The sequence below is a fragment of the Garra rufa genome, chromosome 1 (genome assembly GCF_049309525.1).
Source record: "Garra rufa chromosome 1, GarRuf1.0, whole genome shotgun sequence".
Taxonomy (NCBI): domain Eukaryota; kingdom Metazoa; phylum Chordata; class Actinopteri; order Cypriniformes; family Cyprinidae; genus Garra; species Garra rufa.
This window is the reverse complement of record NC_133361.1, coordinates 33,285,271-33,305,942: the sequence shown is the minus strand read 5'-3', so window position 1 is coordinate 33,305,942 and position 20,672 is coordinate 33,285,271. Positions and strand designations below refer to the sequence as shown.

General features: G+C 35.8%; 1 protein-coding gene across 1 annotated transcript in view; it reads right to left on the bottom strand.

Annotated features, from left to right (window-relative positions):
- Positions 1 to 2,464: 2,464 nt before the first annotated feature.
- arhgap23a (Rho GTPase activating protein 23a) overlaps positions 2,465 to 20,672 on the bottom strand; it is a 62,968-nt gene continuing 44,760 nt past the window's right edge. Inside the window, exons 9-23 of the mRNA XM_073839119.1 lie at positions 19,926 to 20,037; positions 19,778 to 19,817; positions 18,177 to 18,314; positions 17,677 to 17,985; positions 16,016 to 16,077; positions 15,692 to 15,920; positions 15,458 to 15,610; positions 15,195 to 15,273; positions 14,978 to 15,051; positions 14,231 to 14,320; positions 12,811 to 12,936; positions 12,673 to 12,714; positions 11,653 to 11,746; positions 8,796 to 8,827; positions 2,465 to 6,928 (exon numbers count right to left, since the gene is read on the bottom strand). Coding sequence (XP_073695220.1) covers positions 5,537 to 6,928; positions 8,796 to 8,827; positions 11,653 to 11,746; positions 12,673 to 12,714; positions 12,811 to 12,936; positions 14,231 to 14,320; positions 14,978 to 15,051; positions 15,195 to 15,273; positions 15,458 to 15,610; positions 15,692 to 15,920; positions 16,016 to 16,077; positions 17,677 to 17,985; positions 18,177 to 18,314; positions 19,778 to 19,817; positions 19,926 to 20,037 — 2,972 coding nt within the window. The 3' untranslated portion in view covers positions 2,465 to 5,536. The remainder of the gene's footprint in view (positions 6,929 to 8,795; positions 8,828 to 11,652; positions 11,747 to 12,672; positions 12,715 to 12,810; positions 12,937 to 14,230; positions 14,321 to 14,977; positions 15,052 to 15,194; positions 15,274 to 15,457; positions 15,611 to 15,691; positions 15,921 to 16,015; positions 16,078 to 17,676; positions 17,986 to 18,176; positions 18,315 to 19,777; positions 19,818 to 19,925; positions 20,038 to 20,672) is intronic.

The window sequence follows — 20,672 nt, the reverse complement described above, 5'->3', positions numbered from 1 at the left end:
TTGTCACCACCATTCAGATGTGTCAACTCCGATGGAGGGGACAGATTAATATTTTGATAATACTTCATTATGATATTTTATATTTGTTGGTCAAAACATCTTGATTGCTTGATTGTAAAATAGCAAGGTAAAACCCACATTTTCCTACTGCACAAAGATGTGAAAGACACGTCCAAACAACGTCTTTTGTACGTCGTTTTTGAATATTGACGTAATCTAGACGTCCGTCAGACGTCTAATGTTTAGTGGGTTAATAAAAGAGAAAGTGAATCAAAACATAGCTCAGTAGCTTAGTACATGTAAGATACTAAAATGCAGTGTACAAGGTTTTATTTTTTCAATATTTCTCCCTGTTTTCTATCACTTCTCAACAATCAGTGTTTGGTTATTGGTCACATGACATGCAGTACACAAACCAAATTTCATCTTTTTTAGTAAGCGTTTTAATTCAGTTGTTGTTAATTTACTTTAATTTGACATTTTTACGATCATAAATTATTAGCTTTTCATTAAACTCACCAGCTATTTCCATCGCGAAACTTTGACGGAATGTAATGCTTAACAGACTTCATTTTGTTAAGGACAATGAATTTTCTTTTCTTTGTATTTTTATAATATGTTACAGGATGATCCTATTTTAATCAATGTGATTAACGAGTTAGGTCAAGTAATCTGAAAGTAATCAAAAAGCACTGATTATATTACCTAAAGTCTGTAATGTAATGGATTCCGTTGCTAACTACAATTTTTGTCATGTAATTTGGAATCAACGAACTACAATTTTCGAGTAATCTAACCAGCTCTGTACAAATGTTTCAAGCGTTTCGAGCATTTTTGTACTTACCTGACAAAGGTGTCATGTTGTTGGTCATGGAAGACAGTGATAATCTGTTTCAATAATTCCTCTTCTTATAGGTTACACTGATACTTAAAGATAAATAATATATTACCCTCTAAGTGATTTTATATAAAGGATACATAAACGGAAGCCAACCAAAAAATCGAACTACTCAGACCATTGGTAAACACGTTTCCTGTTGAACAGTTTCATTTAACACATTGAAGTGTATACAGGTTTTTCAGGTCCGTCTATATTGATGTAAACACACATACACACGCGCGTTTACTAAGCTACCTAAATGGGGACACTTACATTGTTTTATAGAGTTTGTTAACTTAACCAACACCCAAACAGAAAACTTTCTGCATATTTACAATTTAGAAAAAAAAAAAAAAAAAACTTTATTCATACTGGATACCATTCTTATGATGGCCATAGAATGTTATGTCAGGTTTAGCTCACTTCTGATTACAGCTTTGTCCCCAAAATATTAAGAAGCTACAGGTCATCTTTTGTTTCTGTTTCTATGTATATAAATAGCACACACACACACACACACACACACACACACACACACACACACACACACATATATATATACAATGCCTTGCGAAATTATTAATTATTAATACCCCTTCATTTTTTTCACATTTGCTGCCTTATGTTAAACTACTTTAAATTACTTTTTTCCCACATCAATCTACACTCCCTACTCCATAATGACAAAGCAAAAAATAGGTTTTTAACATTTGTGCAAATTTATTAAAAATACAAAAGTGAAAAGATCCCGTTGCATAAGTATTCATACCCTTTTCTGGGACACTCAATATTGAGCTCAGGAGCATTCATATTGCTTCTAGCTGTTACGACACTTCGAGTGGAGTTAAACTTTAGCAAATTGATTTGAATGAGTATGATTTAGAAAGGCACACACCTCTCAGAAAAGGTCTAACAGCTGAAAATGCATATCAGAGCAAAAACCAAGTCCGGAGGTCAAGATAACTGCCTGTAGAGCTCAGTGACAGACTTGCGTTAAGGCAATGATCTAGGGAAGAGTTCAGAAAAAAATCTGCTGCATTGAAGGTTCACAGAAGCATTATCCATAATGGAAGACGATTGGAACAACTAGGACTCTAGAAAATGTCTGCCAGCCCCCATCCAAGCTGACAGAGCTTGAGAGGTGAAAAGGTGAGGCAAAGAATGGCAGATAATTGCCAAATGCAGATGTGCAAAGCTTGTCACATCAGACCCAAAAAGACTTGAGGCTGTAAAGGTGCTTCAACTATGTACTGAGTTAAGGGTATGAATACTTATGCAATGTACTTATTTCAGTGTTTTATTTTTAATAAATTTGTAAAATTTGCAAATCTGCTTTTTGCTTTGTCATTATTATGGTGTATGGAGTGTAAACTGATGTGGGGAAAACTAATTTAAAGTAGTTTAACATAATGCTGCAACAAAATGTGAAAAAAAAAATGAAGGGGTATGAAAACTTTTGCAAGGCACTGTATATAAACCTCAGTAGGTGGAAACAGTGGTATTTTTCCTATACCTTTTCTCAGAAATCTAGCTCTGTGCTGAAATGCCTGTAGGACAAGACAAAACGAAAACCCAAACGAAATATGCTCTGCAATAAGAATTTATTATAGCTTGTGACAGACACTCTTTGCAGGTTAGATCTCTGTTCTTTGCATTGAGGTGAATAGATTTCTGCATAGTATTTGTAAGTCACAGAGAAAGGCCATTAACAGGGAAAACAGTCTAGTGGAGTTAAAACAGGTACACCCCAAGATTTCCAAATAAAAGTACTTATTATATCCATACAAAATATATGTATAATATATACTGTGTATAAAACAAACAAACGAAAAATATTAAGGAAAAACATTTCAAGTAACATCTTGAAAGAAATGACTGTGCACCTAAGTGCACTTTGTAAACCATATATAAACTAAAATAAAGCAAAAAAAAAAAAAAAAAAGATAATATATGTTTATTTACAAGGTTAACTTAAGCAAGGCTTTGTACAAATGTTACAAAATCGTTTGACACACACATACTCGACCACATAATGTATACACAGGCAATTTCAGACACACATACACACTCATATGAAGTGATTTCACAAATGAGCCGTTACTTAATGAACATGTGGAAAGGTGAACACACCACACTGCCTCTTCTGGATCTTGATGTAGTGAGTTACTGGTAGAATTATGCACCTGCTCTGAGCTCAATGGCCTATGTTAAAACTAGTAAAACTGTCACTATCAACACTGTTCCTGTTTCTCTAACACTGTTTAACCAATACTGTACCGGCACGTTTGAAGAATTGGTTCATCTGGGACTTGAAAACACAAAAGCACTCCATGGCGTGTGAGGCGTGAGGGTCTTGGCAGTAATTTAAAGAGCAGAATGTTGTCATGTGACTGGCCAAGAACACGAAGGACATGTGAAACTTTGGCAACACCGAAAAGCCCCTTTGCCTTGCAGGTGAAGTAAATCTGAGTAGAAGTAATGTGACTTAACTGAGGGCTTCAAACTGTTTTTCTTTTGTATTCACACGCCAACCTAAAGGGCTGTTCACACCGACAGCGATTTGCAGTGACAAAATCACTGGATTCAGTTTCACGAAGAATGATTTGAAGCAACATAAGCAAAAGCAACATTGGTCGCTCAAACCTGCTAGGAAGTTTCTAGTATGCTTAATAAGAGCTTGATTAGCTGGTGTCTAATAGGGGTTGGAGCTAAATTCTGCAGGACACCGGCCCTCCAGGATTGAGTTTGGGCATCCCTGGTTTATGCAAATGAACAGCAACAGGAATATAGACCAGGGCTAGGCAAAATGTTCTGTTCTGTGTGAATGGCCAGTAAAAATACTTGCGCATAGAGTGACAGAGATCAAGACAAGATCACTGAGAGGAAGATCACATGCAACAGCAATTATGAGTCAGATTCACATCTATAACTATGAGGGCAAAAATATATATAAATAAATAATAAAATGATAACAATAATACAATTTTAAAAATAAACATAATTGCAATTAATCAAGATTTTGATTTTAGGGCATATGATTCAGCCCTGTGCACATTGTCTTGTGAAATCAAACCGAACGAAGTCCCTATTTCAGAGCTACGAGTCTGTATCACACAATTCTGAGAAAAAGTCAGAACTGCGAGATATAAACTCATAATTGTAAGTCAAAAAGTCATAATAGCAGGGTATAAACTCTGTATGAAATAAAGTCAGAAGATAACTCGCAGTTCTGACTTTTTTTCTTGCGATCACACAATTTTGACTTTTTTCCTCACTATGTAGATTTCTTCCTGGAATTCTGAGTTTATATCTCTCAATTCTGACTTTAAAACACACAATTGCAAGTCTATATCAGACAATTCTAAGAAAAAAAAAGCAGAATTGTGAGTAAAAAAAATCAGAATTGCGAGATATAAACTTCTTTCTCACAATTGCGTGTCTATATTATACAATTCTGAGAAAAAAGCCAGATTTGCTAGTAAAAAGTTAGAACTGCGAGATATAAACTCACAAAAAAGTTTTTTTATCTAACAAATTAGACTTTTTACTCGCAACTCTTACAATTCTGACTTTAAAACACAATTGCGAGTCTATATACAATTCTGAGAAAAAAGTCAGAATTGTGAGATATAAACTCAGAACTGCAAGAGAAAAGAACATTTTTATTTCACAATTTAGACTTTTTACTTGCAATTCTGACCTTTTTCTCAGAATTGCATGATATAAACTTGCAACTGTAAATAATAAAGGCAGAATAGCTGGGTATAAACTCACAATTGCCAAAAAATAAAGTCAGAATTGCAAAATAACTTGCAGTTTTGACTTTTTTCCTCACAATTTCGAATTTATATCTTGTAATTCTGACTTTTTCTCACAATTCTGACTTTTTTCTCAGAATTGCATGATATAAACTCACACTTGCCAAAAAATAAAGTCAGAATTGCAAGATAACTCGCAGTTCTGACTTGTTTTCTCGCCATTCTGAGTTTACATCACACAATTCTGCGTGTCTATATCATACAATTCTGAGAAAAAAAGTCAGATTTGCTAGTAAAAAGTTAGAACTGAGAGATATAAACTCACAAAAAAAGTTTTTTATCTCACAAATTAGACTTTTTACTCACAATTCAGATTTTTTTTTCTCAGAATTGCATGATATAAACTCGCAATTATGAGTCATAAAGTCAGAATAGTGGAATTCAGAATTGCAAGATAACTTGCAGTTTTTACTTTTTCACAATTTCGAATTTATATCCTGTGATTCTGACTTTTTTCCTTGCAATTCTGACTTTTTTTCCGTTAGAATAGAGATATAAACTTGCAATTGTGTGTTATAAAGTCAGAATTGTAAAGTATGAATTTGCAATTCTGAGAAAAAAAATCGTGAGATAAAAATTTCAATTCAGCACTGTTTGCTACTCCAATTTCTTTTTTTTTTCCAAATTTAAACAAATTCTCAATGGTGCCCAATGATGCTCACATCATCCGTCACCAGATACAGTTGGACACTACAGTGAGTATGAACGCAGTCAACAGTACTTAGCAACGGCGAAATCGCTGTCAGTGTGAACAGTGTGAACATACCGAAGACACAGCTACAACACAACCCAAATCCAGCTCTCTTGGAGTTTTACTAGCCTGTACACACCATCACTGCTACAAGAAATCACGAAAGCGCGAGGTAGGCAGGGCCCGACGTACAGTAGGGGCTTCAGTCTCTGAGCACTCTGGGTGGGACTCTCCAACGTCCTGCTTTTCAACAGAAGAGGGCAAAGCTAGCGGTTTGGGGGGTGTCGCCGGTGGTTTTTTGTCCGAACAGTCCGTAGGGGAAACCACCACGGTGTGCCTCCTCCATGCACGTCTTTTTCGGCGCGTCTCCGGCGAGAGCTGCTTCCTCAGGCCGACGCTGCGTAGGTCATCCGCCGAGCCCATCAATCGAGCCCGTACCTGATCCGCCAGGGAACCCTGCCCCGTGGACAACAAGCAGCTCTTACTTCCGGGACCGGCTGTGGACGTTGGCGTGCACTCGTTTCGCACGCTAACTCCTTTGGAGAAGGTTTTGGCTTTTGGGGAAGGAGACGGAGAGGAATCAGGGATTTGGTTTGAACCCGACCGCCGTTCTCCCTCCGAGCTGGACAGTTCCGAAAGGTCTACCGAGGGTGCTTTGGCTTTGTCTGCCTTTAGCCGACGCCTTGCAAGGGTGTCGCACTGTATGAGCCGGTGGGAGTTAAAAGAGTGGCGGCTGTGGAGGCGCTGGGAGGCAGATGATGAGTAAGAGGAGGTGGAGGGAGTAGATGAACGTGCTGCCGGATCTTCAGGACTTGTTGTGAGGGAAGGAGGAGGCGGAGCGAGGGAGGTGCTAGAAGCAACAGAAGGTGTCTGCGATTTGCAGTGTGCATAGAGGAAACTGCGTGGGGCAGTTGGTTCAGGTGAGGCTTGTGAGTTTTGGCTTGAACGGCTTGGTTTTTCTGGCCTCTCTTGGGTGAGGGAGCGTGAGGCAAATCCACTTTCGTTATCGGTTTCACTCACCAGTTCGCTATGCTCATCGTCTGCATCTTCACCCCGTCCCTCAGATGCTAAACTCCGCCCTAGAGTGGACAAAGTAGAGTAGCCTGACACAATAGACCGTGCATCGTCTCCTCGCCAGCTGCGACTTTTCACTTCAGACCTTTGCTCTTCCTCCTCGCTCAGCAGCACCGCTGGTGCCACTTCCTCTGTGGAGCAAATGCTGGGAACTACTTCTTCCTTCGGCTCTTGTGCCTTCTGTCTTTCACTTTCTTCTTCCTCTTCCTCCTCTTCCTCCTCTTCTTCTTCATCCTCTTCTCCCTCCGCCCGAGGGGCGCAGAAAGAAGCAACCTGCCCCATCTCTTGCAAGTCATCTTTTTCGGAGATGCAGGATTTAACGGGTTCATGCTCGGAATCGTCGTCTGTGCTGCTCCCGAGAAGACGGCCGTTATGCCGTTTCCGGCGTTTGCGGGTCACAGCCGACATAATCGATAACGTCAGGATGTCCTTGGCAGTAAAGTCACGTTTTGATCCCCACGACCCCTAAGTAGCCAATATATATAAAAAAATTATTAAAGTGAATACATTAACATTAATTATTATGACAAATGTATTATTAATAATAAACAATTTAATTGACAATAATAAATCAAGAGTGCAAAATAAAAACAATAACAACTTATTTTATTACTAATAAACTATGATTTAAAGTTACAAAACTGCTTTTACAGTAAAGTATTACTATTTGATAGCATTCAAAAAGCATCCAAATACCTACAGTGAGGGAAACAATTATTTGATCCCCTGCTGATTTTGTACTCTTGCCCATTGACAAAGAAATTATCAGTCTATAATTTTAATGGTAGGTTTATTTGAACAGTGAGAGACAACAAAAAAATCCAGAAAAACGCATTTCAAATAAATTGATTTGCATTTTAATGAGTGAAATAAGTATTTGATCCCCTATCAATCAGCAAGATTTCTGGCTCCCAGATGTCTTACAAGTAAGTATACAAGTAACAAGTAAGTATCTCCAAAGGGAGTGCTCGTAATCTCAGCTTGTTACCTGTATAAAAGACACCTGTCCAAAGAAGCAATCAATCAATCAGAATCCAAACTCTTCACCATGGCCAAGACCAAAGAGCTGTCTAAAGATGTCAGGGACAAGATTGTAGACCTACACAAGGCTGGAATGGGCTACAAGACCATTGCCAAGCAGCTAGGTGATAAGGTGACAACAGTTGGTTGGAAGAAACACGAAATAACTGTCAACCTCCTTCGGTCTGGATCTCCATGAAAGATCTCACCTCGTGAAGTTTCAATGATCATGCAAACAGTGAGGAATCATCTCAGAACTGCACGGGAGGATCTTGTCAATGATCTCAAGGCAGCTGGGACCATATTCACCAAGAAAACAATTGGTAACACACTACGCAGTGAAGGACTACAATACAGCAGCACCCGCAAGATCCCCCTGCTCAAGGAAGCACATGTACAGGCCCGTCTGAAGTTTGTCAGTGAACATCTGAATGATTCAGAGGAGAACTGGATAAAAAATTGTTGTGGTCAGATGAGACCAAAATCAAGCTCTTTGGCATCAACTCAACTCACTGTGTTAAGAGGAGGAGGAATGCTGTCTTATGACCCCAAGAACACCATCCCCACCGTCAAACATGGAGGAAACATTATGCTTTTGAGGGTGTTTTTCTGCTAAGGGATGGACAACTGAACCACATCAAAGGGATGATGGACGGGACCATGTACCGTCAAATCTTGGGTGAGAATCTCCTTCCCTCAGCCATGGTATTAAAAATGGGTTCTGGATGGGTATTCCAGCATGACAATGACCCAAAACACATGGCCAATGCAACAAAGGAGTGGCTCAAGAAGAAGCACATTAAGGTCCTGGAGTGGCCTAGCCAGTCTCCAGACCTTAATTCCATAGAAAATCTGTGGAGGGAGCTGAAGGTTTGAGTTACCAAACGTCAGCCTCGAAATGTTAATGACTTGGAGAGGATCTGGAAAAATTAGTGGGACAAAATCCCTCCTGAGCTGTGTGCAAACCTGGTGGCCAACTACAAGAAAACTCTGACCTCTGTGAATGCCAACAAGGGTTTTGCCACCAAGTACTAAGTCATGTTTTGTGAAGAGGTCAAATACTTATTTCACACAATAAAATGCAAATCAATTTCTTACTGTTTTGAAATGCGATTTTTTTTTTGTTATTCTGTCTCTCACTATTTAAATAAACCTACCATTAAAATGATTATTTCTTTGTCAGTGTGCAAACGTCAAAAAAACAAACAAAAAAAAAAATCAGCAGGGGATCAAATATTTTTTCCCTCACTGTGAAGTACTCTCTTCAACCTTTAAAACACAACATATTAAACAGTTTTTGGTCAATACTGACCTTAGATTTTGCAGAATCACTGTTGGTTGAGTCTGGCCAGTTAAAAACGGAGAGACAGGGAGAGAGATTTTAAGAGGAAGTTAGTGAAATTAACAAATATTTTGGCACCATGTTAAATCAATGCTGTATTAATGAGAGGCACAGAGGAGGATCAACCTTGTGATTGTCAGTAAGTTAACTTCATACATTAATAAACCAGACCTGTAGCAGCCTCTGTGTCAATCATTAAGAATCACCCCCATACACAGTGATTGTGAGACAGTGTTCACACAAGATCCAATATAAACAGCATCTGTGTAATAAACTACCAGCCGTTGATTGTCAGTTAATCTTCCAATGTGAACAGGGTCTTAGGAGAAGAAGTAAGGGAGCGCATATATGCAGAGGTAAAGATAAAGCGCACACTGATGACATCACATCACATACGGATGACATCGACCCATGAAAGAAGCTATGGGAAGGCAAGGGCAGAAACTGTAATTGTCAGAGGGGGAGAAGGACGAAACAAACACAGTTTGCCACCACACACAGGCCCCCTTTATCTGATTTGGGTGTTCATTTGTTTTTTTTTGTTTTTTCAAAAGTTACGAATTGTGAAGGCTTAGCTATGGAAGCCCGTTTCTGCCACTGACTGAATAAACAATAAAAAAGGTAATTGCAAGATATAAACTCAAAATTCAGATTTTTTCCTCAGAATTGTAAGTTTGTTTCTTGCAATTGTGACATTTTTCTCTTTATAATACTTTGTAACACACAACTGCGAGTTTATATCTTACCATTAAAAAAGTCAGAATTGCGAGATGTAAACTCGCAAATTGCGAGAAAATTCTGACTTTTTACTCACAATTCTTTTTTTCAGAACTGCATGATAAAAACTCACAATTGTGTGAAATAAATCAGAATTGCAAGATAACTCATAATTCTGACTTTTTTCTCTCACAATTTTGAATTTGTATCTCACAATTCTGACTTTTTTTCTTGCAAATATTACTTTTTTTCTTGCAATTCTGATTTTTTTTCAGAATTGAGATAAACTTCCAATTGCGTGTAATAAATTCAGAATTGTGAGATATAAACTTGCAGTGATTTTATAGCTTGAAAATTCTGATTTTATAACTTGCAATTTGTTTTACACAATTGTGAGTAAAAAGTTCAAAAAAAGTTTTTATTTCACAATTCAAATTTTTTACTCACAATTCTGACTTTTTTCTTGTAATTACGAGTTTATATCTCGCAATTCTGACTTTTTACTCACAATTCTGACTTTTTTTCTCAGAACTGCATGATATAAACTTGCACTTGTGAGTTATAAAGTCAGAATAGTGAAGTATAAACTTGAAATTGTGGGAAATAAAGTCAGAATTGGAAGGTTACTCACAATTTTGACTTTTTTCTCACAATTCTGAGTTTATCTCTCAAAATTCTGACTTTTTCTTGCAATTCTGACTTTTTTCAGAATTAAGATATAAATTAGCAATTGCGTTATATCTTGCAATTCTGACTTTATTACTTGCAGTTGTGAGAATTCTGAGAAAAAAGTCAGAATTGTGAGTAAAAAGTACGAATTGCAAGACATAAACTCACAAATTGTTCAAAAAGCAAGTTTTTATTTCACAATTTTGAAAATTTTTATGTAATTGCAATTTTACATCTCGCAATTCTACCTTTTTACTTACAATTCTGACTTTTTTCTCAGAACTGCATTATATAAACTTGCAATTGCCAGTTATAAAGTCAGAAGTTTTTATCTCACAATACAGACTTTCTCCTTGCAATTCTGACTTTTTTCAGAATTGAGATATAAACTTGCAATTGTGTTATATTTCGCAATTCTGACTTTACTGCAATTGCAGTTTCTGAGAAAAGAAAAGTCAGAAAAGCAAGTAAAAAGTCTGACTCTTTATTCACAATTAACTTTTTTGCATTTCTGACTTTATAACTTGCAACTGCGAGTTTGTTTAACACAATTCTGATAAGAAAATCTTAATTGCGAGAGGTAAACACAATTACAAGAAAAAAGTCATAATTGTGAGATAAAAAGTCATAATTACATTTTCAAAAATTGTAATTCAGCAACAGAAATGGGCTTCTATACTTATCTAAGGCGAAAGTTAGCAAAGGAGAAACTTTGCTCAAAAACATTCAAAAAATCTTACTGACCCAGTTTGAATTAATCTGTATATAGTATAATCCATACTAAGCAGTGCTTGCTTATTCAAAAGTCATTAAGGTCCTATTTTTAATTTAGACCTACATTATTAAGATCTAAAATAACAAAATATTAGCTACACCCCTGGCGTGAGCAATCCTTTTTGAATGTGTTGGTTTGAATGAGAGGATAAAAAGTATCCTGTTGACAGCTGTATTTAGCACTCTGGATTAACACAGATGTTAAGAGCATTTGTAAACGGGGCCATAAACACCTCCATCACTTGTGCATATATCCATTAAACACACACTCATGAACACACACACACAAACACACAGAGTGCATGGCAGGCAAAACCCATCCTACCGCAGTGGCTGTTCCACAGGCTCAGCTAAGAGAAGGATGCAGAAATGTACAGAGAAAGACAGCAGAAAGTGAATATAATAAAAGAGATCGTTTAAAAAAAGAAACCAAAACTCAGAAGTAAAGAGCATCCAACATGCAGGAACACAGAAACATGTTGGACCTGCTGTTTCTACTGTTCAATGGACAGACCTGTCCATCCACATGCAGAAGAAAGAATGTATTCTAGTGTTAGTCATCTAAGGTGGAATATGACTGTTAGCCAAAAGTCAACTAATGGAAACTACTTTTAACTATAACTGGCTGTTATTAATCTGAACATTGTAACTGCTTAAGCACTCTTACCTGATGCTTCCCCTAGCGGGCCCGTCCGACCAATATTAGAGAGGAGGTGATCTATGTTTGGGGCAGGCTGAACGTCCTCTGTGTCCACTGGTGTCTGAGGGGTGACATTTAAATATTGTGACCCTGGACCACAAAACCAGTCTTAAGTAGCACGGGTATATTTGTAGCAATAGCCAAAAATACACTCTAAGGGTTAAAATGATTGACTTTTCTTTTATGCCAAAATCATTAGGATATTAAGTAAAGATCATGTTCCATGAAGATATTTTGTGAACTTCCTACTGTAAATATATCAAAACATATTTTTTGATTAGTAAAATGCACTGCTAAGAACTTCATTTGGACAGCTTCAAAAGCGATTTTCTCAATATTTCGATTTTTTTGCACCCTCAGATTACAGATTTTCAAAAAATTGTATATAAGACTAATATTGTCCCACGCATCAATGGAAAGCTTATTTATTCAGCTTTCAGATGATGTATTAATCTCAGTTTCATAAAACTGATCCCTTGTGAATAGTTTTGTGGTCCAGGGTCACATTTAGACAAAAGCCAAGAAACACTGTACAGCTTCCCCAGCAAGCAATTTTTGGTCTAAAAGACGTCTATTAGCCGTGAAAACACAGCCCAGACGTCTAGGCTAATACAAGTTTGTATTTGGGCTGTCAGTGAAAATTTTATAGACGTCTAAACATATCCCAATATTAGACTAGTCATCAATTAAAAAATTAAAAATTGAAATAAAATAAAAAAATTAAACCATTGTAAATGCTGCTGAGTTTGCTTACAGGATGGAATATCATACATCTAACTAGTTATTTTGCTAAAAAATGACATGCAACCAAATTCAAGGTTATTTGGGCTGGAAGTGGGTTACACATAGCCGGACTATATCGGGTTTATAGTTAACCCAGACGGTGAAATGACGACTATTGCTTGCTGGGTAGTTATTAAATCATATACATCAATTAATGACTGATAAATTAATTTTTATGTATAGTTAAGTATAAAGCAAACAAACCTTTTCATCTTTTTCGTGTTCTTCACAGAAAAACCATGTATACTGTGTAGAGAGCAAGACAACCTTTGTTTAAAATCATAATTAAAATGTAGGCTAGCTGTAAAACCGTTGGTAATTTTTGTCAGCTGAGTGCCTCACGTGCTGAATGAGTGTTTCCACAATCTTGTAGCGGTCAGGCATGTGGGTGACCATGTCTGTCATGTTGTCCTCTGAGGTCCGGACAAGAGTGGGGCCAAACACCAGTGCCAAATTACGCGGTTCCATCTGCATATGCACAAGTGCTCAGTAAAACATCCTACAGCTAACATGAACCAGCATGCCACAGGATAAATAAGCAACTCTGCTGCTTTTTTAATATGAAATGCCAAAGTCAGATACTACTAATCAGTAATAAAATTTAAAGGGGCCACGAACTGAGAAACCAAAATTTCCTTGATCTTTTGACATATAAGAGGTCATTGTACTATAGAGGGTTTCCATGATGCAATGCCACTGAACTGAACAAAACTTACATATTTTGCTTATTATTGCTGCTTAAAATGGTCAGTTATTGTCATGTTTTGGGCTGTACTAATCAGTCAGACCAGGAAAAACATTTGGAGTACTATAGACTGCCAAAAGTTATAACAAATCAAGGAGAAGAGTGCAAAAACTGAGGAACAAAAGGCGTTTGTGGTTGGCCAAACTGAACCAGGGTTCCAGAGCAAGAATCTTGACAACATTCATGTTTGTTTGTATCATTTCCGGCTAGGAAGGTGAAATAATAGGCTTAATTAGTACTGCTCGTACATATCTTTACCACCTATTAGCTTTAGTTTGTCAAAATACTGCGCAATCACCTGCAAAGTCCTCCTCCATGAGATTTAGCAGCGTCCACACTTTTTTCAGTGGTTTAGACAGCATAAATTAACAGAACAATGTATTTAGTCGTACATTAACTGCACAGACCCTCTATAAAAGCCTCCTGTAACTTTCACGTTAGTCTAAAACCAGCTTATATTGAAGCCAATCTGCCAAAAGATCAGATTGTGAAATGTGCCACTTTTATGACGTAATAGTATGGATCTGGCAGTTGGCCACACAAGTATAAGTAACTTTTTATTATGTGGTCAATGTAGCCTTGTCTGTTATTACAGATCATTTGATATGTACTGAGTATTTCTGAGTTTTTAAACTAAATCACAGTTTACAATCTTTTCATGTCTGTTAAAACAGAGCATTTAGATGAGGGGGTCAAAACAGGACAGAAAATATCTTATTACTTTTAAGTTATGATGTTTTTTGATGTAAAAGTCTTGATAACATTTAGTGGACCTCAAAGAACAGCACAAAATAATAAAAAGGCAGTTCATGACCACTTTAATCAATATTACTTATTCAAATAGACTATTTGCAAAAGTTGGCATAGGCAAGGAAAAACCCAGGTGCTTTTTAAACTCAACACAAATCCATATATATATATATATATAAATACCCATGTAATTTAATCTAAGGGTAAAATACACTGTAATTTAAAATACTGGAATATCTGATTTACAGAAAAGCAACTATTACTCACTTTGTTCTTCTCACAGTGGTCTGCCACAGTCTTTAAGTGTCCAATTAGAAATTTTAAAGTGTGGAAGTAATAATCTGGTAGATCACGTATCTACAGGAAGACAAAGCGAGACAAAATGGAAAAGGTCAACATAGAAACATAGTACAGAGTACACAAAATCAATGTCCTCAAATATTTGGGTCTTGTTGAAATTGAAAATACACTACCATTCAAAGTATGGGGTCAGTACAGTTCTCAAAGATTTAAAACGTTTGTTTTTTTTGCAACAGTATGTGGCTTTTAAGGAATAGTTCACCCAAAAAATGAAAATTCTGTCATTAATTACTCACCCTCATGTCGTTTCAAAACCGTAAGACTTTTATTAATCTTCATAACACAAATTAAGATATTTTTTTATATAATCTGAGAGCTTTCTGACCCTGCATAGACAGCAACGCAAGGTAAACATTCAAGGTCCAGAAAGGCAGCAAGGACATTGTTAAAAGTTAATTTGACAGTGGTTTAACCTTAATATTCTAAATCTACAAGAATACTTTTTTGTGCAAATAAAACAAAAATAATGACTTTTTTCAACAATTTCTTCTCTTCTCTGTGTCTTCAACATGCATTCAGGAGAGTAATTTGCCAAAAATATTTTAATTTGTGTTCTGAAGGTGAACGAAGGTCTTACAGGTTTAGAAAGACATGAGGCAGATTTTCATTTTTGGGTGAACTATCCCTTTAAACATGCAGAAAACAAGTTCATACCAGTTTCTTCATTGTCTTTAGCCTATCACTGGCACTCTCCATCCGATTGGCCTCAATAAAGTCATTGTATTTGTCTTCAAGAGGACACAGAGAAAAGGAAACAGGAGAAAGAGAAAATGTCATCACATGACACATATTTCTTCACGATTCCATTATATTTACAGTTTTATGCACATAAAATAGCGCTAAATCACAGCTAGCACACTCAAAACCTCACCATCTGTGAAGAGGGGTTCTGGAAGTTTGCGGAAGAAGGACTTCAGCAGGCTGCTGACCACATTCAGGTCTTGCCATTTCTGTACAGGAGTAAAAAGTGAAAGCAGTTGTTGTTGTTGCACTTAATTATCATTGAGTTCTCAGTATGAGGAAGCATTTGCTTAAACAATGGGAAGTGAATATAACCAGCATGTTGACTCAGTCTCAAAGAGCCAGTGGCATTTTAACAATAACCGTGTCTCTGTGTGCGAGTAAACAGCTCACCTCCTCAGCCGTGTTGATGTCTGATCCTTTGTTGAGCTGCTCCTGCAGACTGGACACAACTGCATTGTTTCCTGGCACTCTGTAGATCCCTGTATACTCCAGACCCATGTCTTCCACCAACCCACAACAGATCTCCACAATCAGGGGAATGAACTACACAGACAAACACACAGACACATGTAAACATACTAACGTAAGCATGTACACATTCAGCACACTGCATGAAGGACATACCTTGTTGTTGGTAGCAGGCTGGCAGTCCTCTAGACGCACACCAAAGGCTTTAGGACCGGTTTTCTTGGCCTTCTTCATTATATTTATGCCCCAAGGAGATTTAGGGGGGCTGCTTTCATCTTTGGCCTCGTGTTTTGGGGAACGTGGAGGTGCGCTGTTGTCTTGCTTACTGAGCAGGAATGTCATTCGAGGCACTCTGGGTGAGGAGTCTGGTTTGTTACCTGTTGGACTACAGAAAGGAAACAAAAGCAAGCATATTATTATTATTTTTTTTTCTTGTGACAGTAAAATGTGTTAAAATGCTACAGTGGTCTCCAATCTCACCTTTGCTTCCTGTAGTCATTAAGTTTCTTATTGATGAGAGCTTGTCTTGAGAAACCCAATTCCTGCAGACAAATATGAATAAAGAGATTTACATTTAATTGAAAAATTATTCATTGTCCCAATCCAAACACCAAATTTTGCCATTTTGGCCGGTGCAAATACAGGCGACAAAGCCACAATGTTCTCAGTCTTCAGCGAAATCAACCAACAAACTGTTATTAAAAATGACAACAACGACAATGTAATGCACTAAAATAAAAACTAATTGGACAAAATAAAACTTAATTGTAAGTATTTTGTAAGTATGTTTATTTTAGCATGTTTAAAATAGAATAAAAATTGAAAACAAAATAAAACGTACTTGATTTTACTGTATGTTAGGTTTTATTTTATTTCCATAAACCAAGAAAAAAAAAAAGATAATAAAATTAAATAAAACAAATGTACTTTATTTTAATTTTAGTTTTTCTATGTATGCTGTTTTATTTTAGCATGCCCATAAAATAAAATAAAATGAATAATAATTTTAGTTTATCCAAGCATGTTAGGTTTATTTTAATGTTCCTAAATTAACATTTAATTTAATTTAATTCAAGTTCTTTATTCTGATTTTAGTTTCTCCAGATAAGTTAGATTTTATTTTAACATAAAATAATAAAACGTACTTTATTTTAATGTTAATTTTTCCAAGTATGTTAGGTTTTGTTTTAGCATGTCCGTAAATAAAATAAAATAAAACTTTAAAACTAAATAAAATGTACTATATTTTAATGTTAATTTTCCAAGTATATTAGTTTTTGTTTTAGCATGTCCATAAATAAAATAAAATATAAAATAAAATATAATATAATACTGTCTCTCCAGATATGTACGGTTTTATTTTAGCATGCCCATAATATAAATTAAAATAAATTCATAATATAAAAGTTCATTTTAGTTTATCCAAATATGTTAGGTTTTATTTTAATGTTCATAAATTAAATTACATTAAATTAGATTAGATTTTATTTTAGCATGTCCATGAAATTGAATAAAATAACAATTTTAAACTATAAAATGTACATTATTTTAATGTTTTTATTTTTATAAAGTATATTAGTTTTTTTAGCATGTTCATAAATAAAATAAAATAAAATAAACGTACTTTATTTTAGTTTTAGTTTTCTCCAGATATGTTAGGTTTTATTTTAGCATGTCCATAAAATGAAATAATTTTTATGAATAAAATCACATATGCGACCCTGGACCACAAAACTTAGTCTTAGTTGTAGCATGGGATCTAGATTTTCAAATAGTTGTATCTCAGCCAAATATCGTCCTATCCTAAAAAACAATAAATCAATAAAAAGCTTTATTCAGCTTTCAGATTATGTATAAATCTTAATTTAAAAAATGACCCTTATGAGTAGTTTTGTGTTCCAGGTTAACGTATATTATACAAGCCCATATTTTATGACCATATTCACATTTACTAGCGCACCTGGGAGAGAGAGGAAGAGAAGCAGCTCTCAAAAACAAACTATTTAAACATGCACTGCTTCCTGTACTGGCAATTACAACTTCAAAAATCAAGTGTCAATCATCTGGACAAACCCAAACCCAAACCCTTGCCATTTCATTCAGTTGAAGACCTCTATATACCACCATTCTCACACTCTCACCTCGTTGTCAGTCTTGCTGTTTTCTGTAATAACTCTGATCCACTCCAGCATATCCTCTCTGTCCTCCGCCTGTAGCAGGTATTCACAGAAGTCCTGTGTGGTCAACCTCAGCGCATGCTTGCGCTTCGTTTCGCTGTACGCAATGTCCACGAGGCAGCCCCGGATGCTGATTGGCTGCTCCTCTTCGGCCCCGCCTCCCAGCGCTGCCCCTTTGAGCACCGCCTCTCGCTTGTCTTTGTAGAGGAACAGAGAATGGGAGCGAAGCACGGAGAACACCCGCCTCCACGGCCAGATGGCACTACCAACCTTCTGCAAGAGTCAGAGAATCAGATCATACAGGTAACTGATTAGTCATATAACAGACACTTTTATCCAAAGAAACTTATAATATGATGAGTTTGAACCCAAACCTTTTTGGCTATAATCCCACATCTTTATCTAAACCACTAACAACTGTTCCCCCAGATTACAAATGAACCCTCGCTGTCGGTTTGGCTTACCTTGCCCTTCTCCGTGTGGACCTGTTTGAAGTGGAGCCAGCCTTCTCTCTTCACGTCACTGTAGCTGATGCTGCCCAGCTCCGAGGTAGAGTGTCGTTTAGAGCGAGCCTCTTCCGCAGCACCCAGACTGTCCAGAGACTAAACCATCACACAGGACAGAGAAATATACATCTGTGAACACACTGACATGGAACTACAGTACACAAAGACCCAGAATACAGCAACAAAACATTTAAAGCTGTATACCACAAAGTTTTAAATTACAATGTTATACAATGCGATTTAAAACAAAATGGACATTATTAATTTCTTAATCCATTCTTAGGTGAAAGGAAAATGTTTACATATAACTTAATACCTATTTAGGCACTGCTTTAGCAAATGTGCATACTGTATTCAATAGAAATAAAAAAAACAGGATTGAGAGGTCAAAATGGTTATTATAGCATGGATTATAATGTGGCTAAAATGCTGTATTGACTAGTGTTGTTATTGTTAACTAGATTAAAATTAAAATAAAGAAATAAGTATATACACTACCAGTCACATGTCTTTGAACGGTAAATTATTTTAAGGTTTTTAAGTCTCTTCTGCTTAACAAGCCTGCATTTATTTGATCCAAAATACAGCAAAAGCAGTAATACTGTGAAATATATTTTTACTATTTAAAATAGCTGCTTTCTATTTAAATATATTTTAAAATGTGATTTTTTTCCTGTCATCAAAGTACAATTTTTTAGCATCAATACTTCAGTCTTTAGTGTTACATGATCCTTCAGAAATCATTCTAATATGCTGATTTGCTGCTTTAAATTTTATTCTCATATTACAAAAATAACAAAATCTAAGATTACAAGATTAAAGTCGTAATATTTTGAGAATAAAGTCAAAATATTACGAGAATAAAGTTGAAATACTATGAGAATAAAGTTGAAATATTATAAGAAAAATAAAAAATACTATGAGAATAAAGTCAAAATATTAAGAGAATAAAGACGAAATATTATGAGAATAAAGACAAAATACTACGAGAATAAAGTCGAAATATTACAATAATAAAATTGAAATGTTTCGAGAATAAAGTCAAAATATTATGAGAATAAAGTTGAAATACTATGAGAATAAAGTTGAAATATTATAAGAAAAAGTAAAAATACTATGAGAATAAAGTCAAAATATTATGAGAATAAAGTCAAAATATTACGAGAATAATGTCAAAATATTACGAGAATAAAGTTGAAATACTATGAGAATAAAGTCGAAATATTATAAGAAAAAGTAAAAATACTATAAGAATAAAGTCAAAATATTAAGAGAATAAAGACGAAATATTATGAGAATAAAGTCAAAATACTACGAGAATAAAGTTGAAATATTACAATAATAAAATTGAAATGTTTTGAGAATAAAGTCAAAATATTATGAGAATAAAGTCAAAATATTACAAGAATAAAGTATATATAAAATATTGCTAAAAAACTAAACATGGCCCTGTGTTGACTAATGTTGATGTAAAACAATAATAGCCTACAGTACATTTGTTAATTGAAGTTTCAGAGTGTATGACCAATTTTTACTGTAATTCAGAAAACTACACTCACCCCTTCAGTAAAGAAGCTCTTAACTCTTTTTGGAAGCCTCCTGTTGAAGAAGCACAATGAGAACATGTTGACACATAAAATCGACTCACAACATCCATACTGAGATATAAACACTATTCAGTACTAATAGTAAAGTCCCAAAACTCACGAGAAGACCCGCCCCTCTTCTCTATATGCGTTAAGCCCCTCATCACATGACTTGGAGCGTTCAGTGGTGATGGCCAGCAGGTACGAGGAGCGACGATTAGACTTAGGATCACCTGCTTAAAGAGAGAAAAACCGAGACGTCCACTCATCACAAATCATAAAAAAGTACTGTTATACAGGAAAAGAAAGAAAGCTGATGAAGGACAGTTAGTGTGGAGTTGAGTAGGATACAGGTAGTAATCTGAGATTAGGAGGTGGGAAGGCGCTGGTCTTCATCACAGTCTCAGTGAAGTCCAAAGACGGTGCACGGCCATTATCGACGCTCATGTGAACATACTGCAGTACGGCATGCACATATACATTTGGCTTATTTGTGCTGTATGAGTACGCATGCAGTAGGAGTAGCTTTACAGCCATCTCATGCAGCTTCTACATTATTTCATAACTCGTCGCAGTGTTTTCATGTTATGACGGAGTTTTAATGCCACGTTAAAAAAAATCTAGGAGATTAAAGTCATAGTATTTCGAGTCAAAATTATGAGAATAAAGTTTAAATATTACGAGAATAAAGTCAAAATATTACAAGAATAAAGTCCAAATATTACCAGAATAAAGTCAAAATATTACAAGAATAACGTTCAAATATTACAAGAATAAAGTCAAAATATTACCAGAATAAAGTCAAAATATTACAAGAATAACGTCCAAATATTACAAGAATAAAGTCAAAATATTACAAAAATAAAGC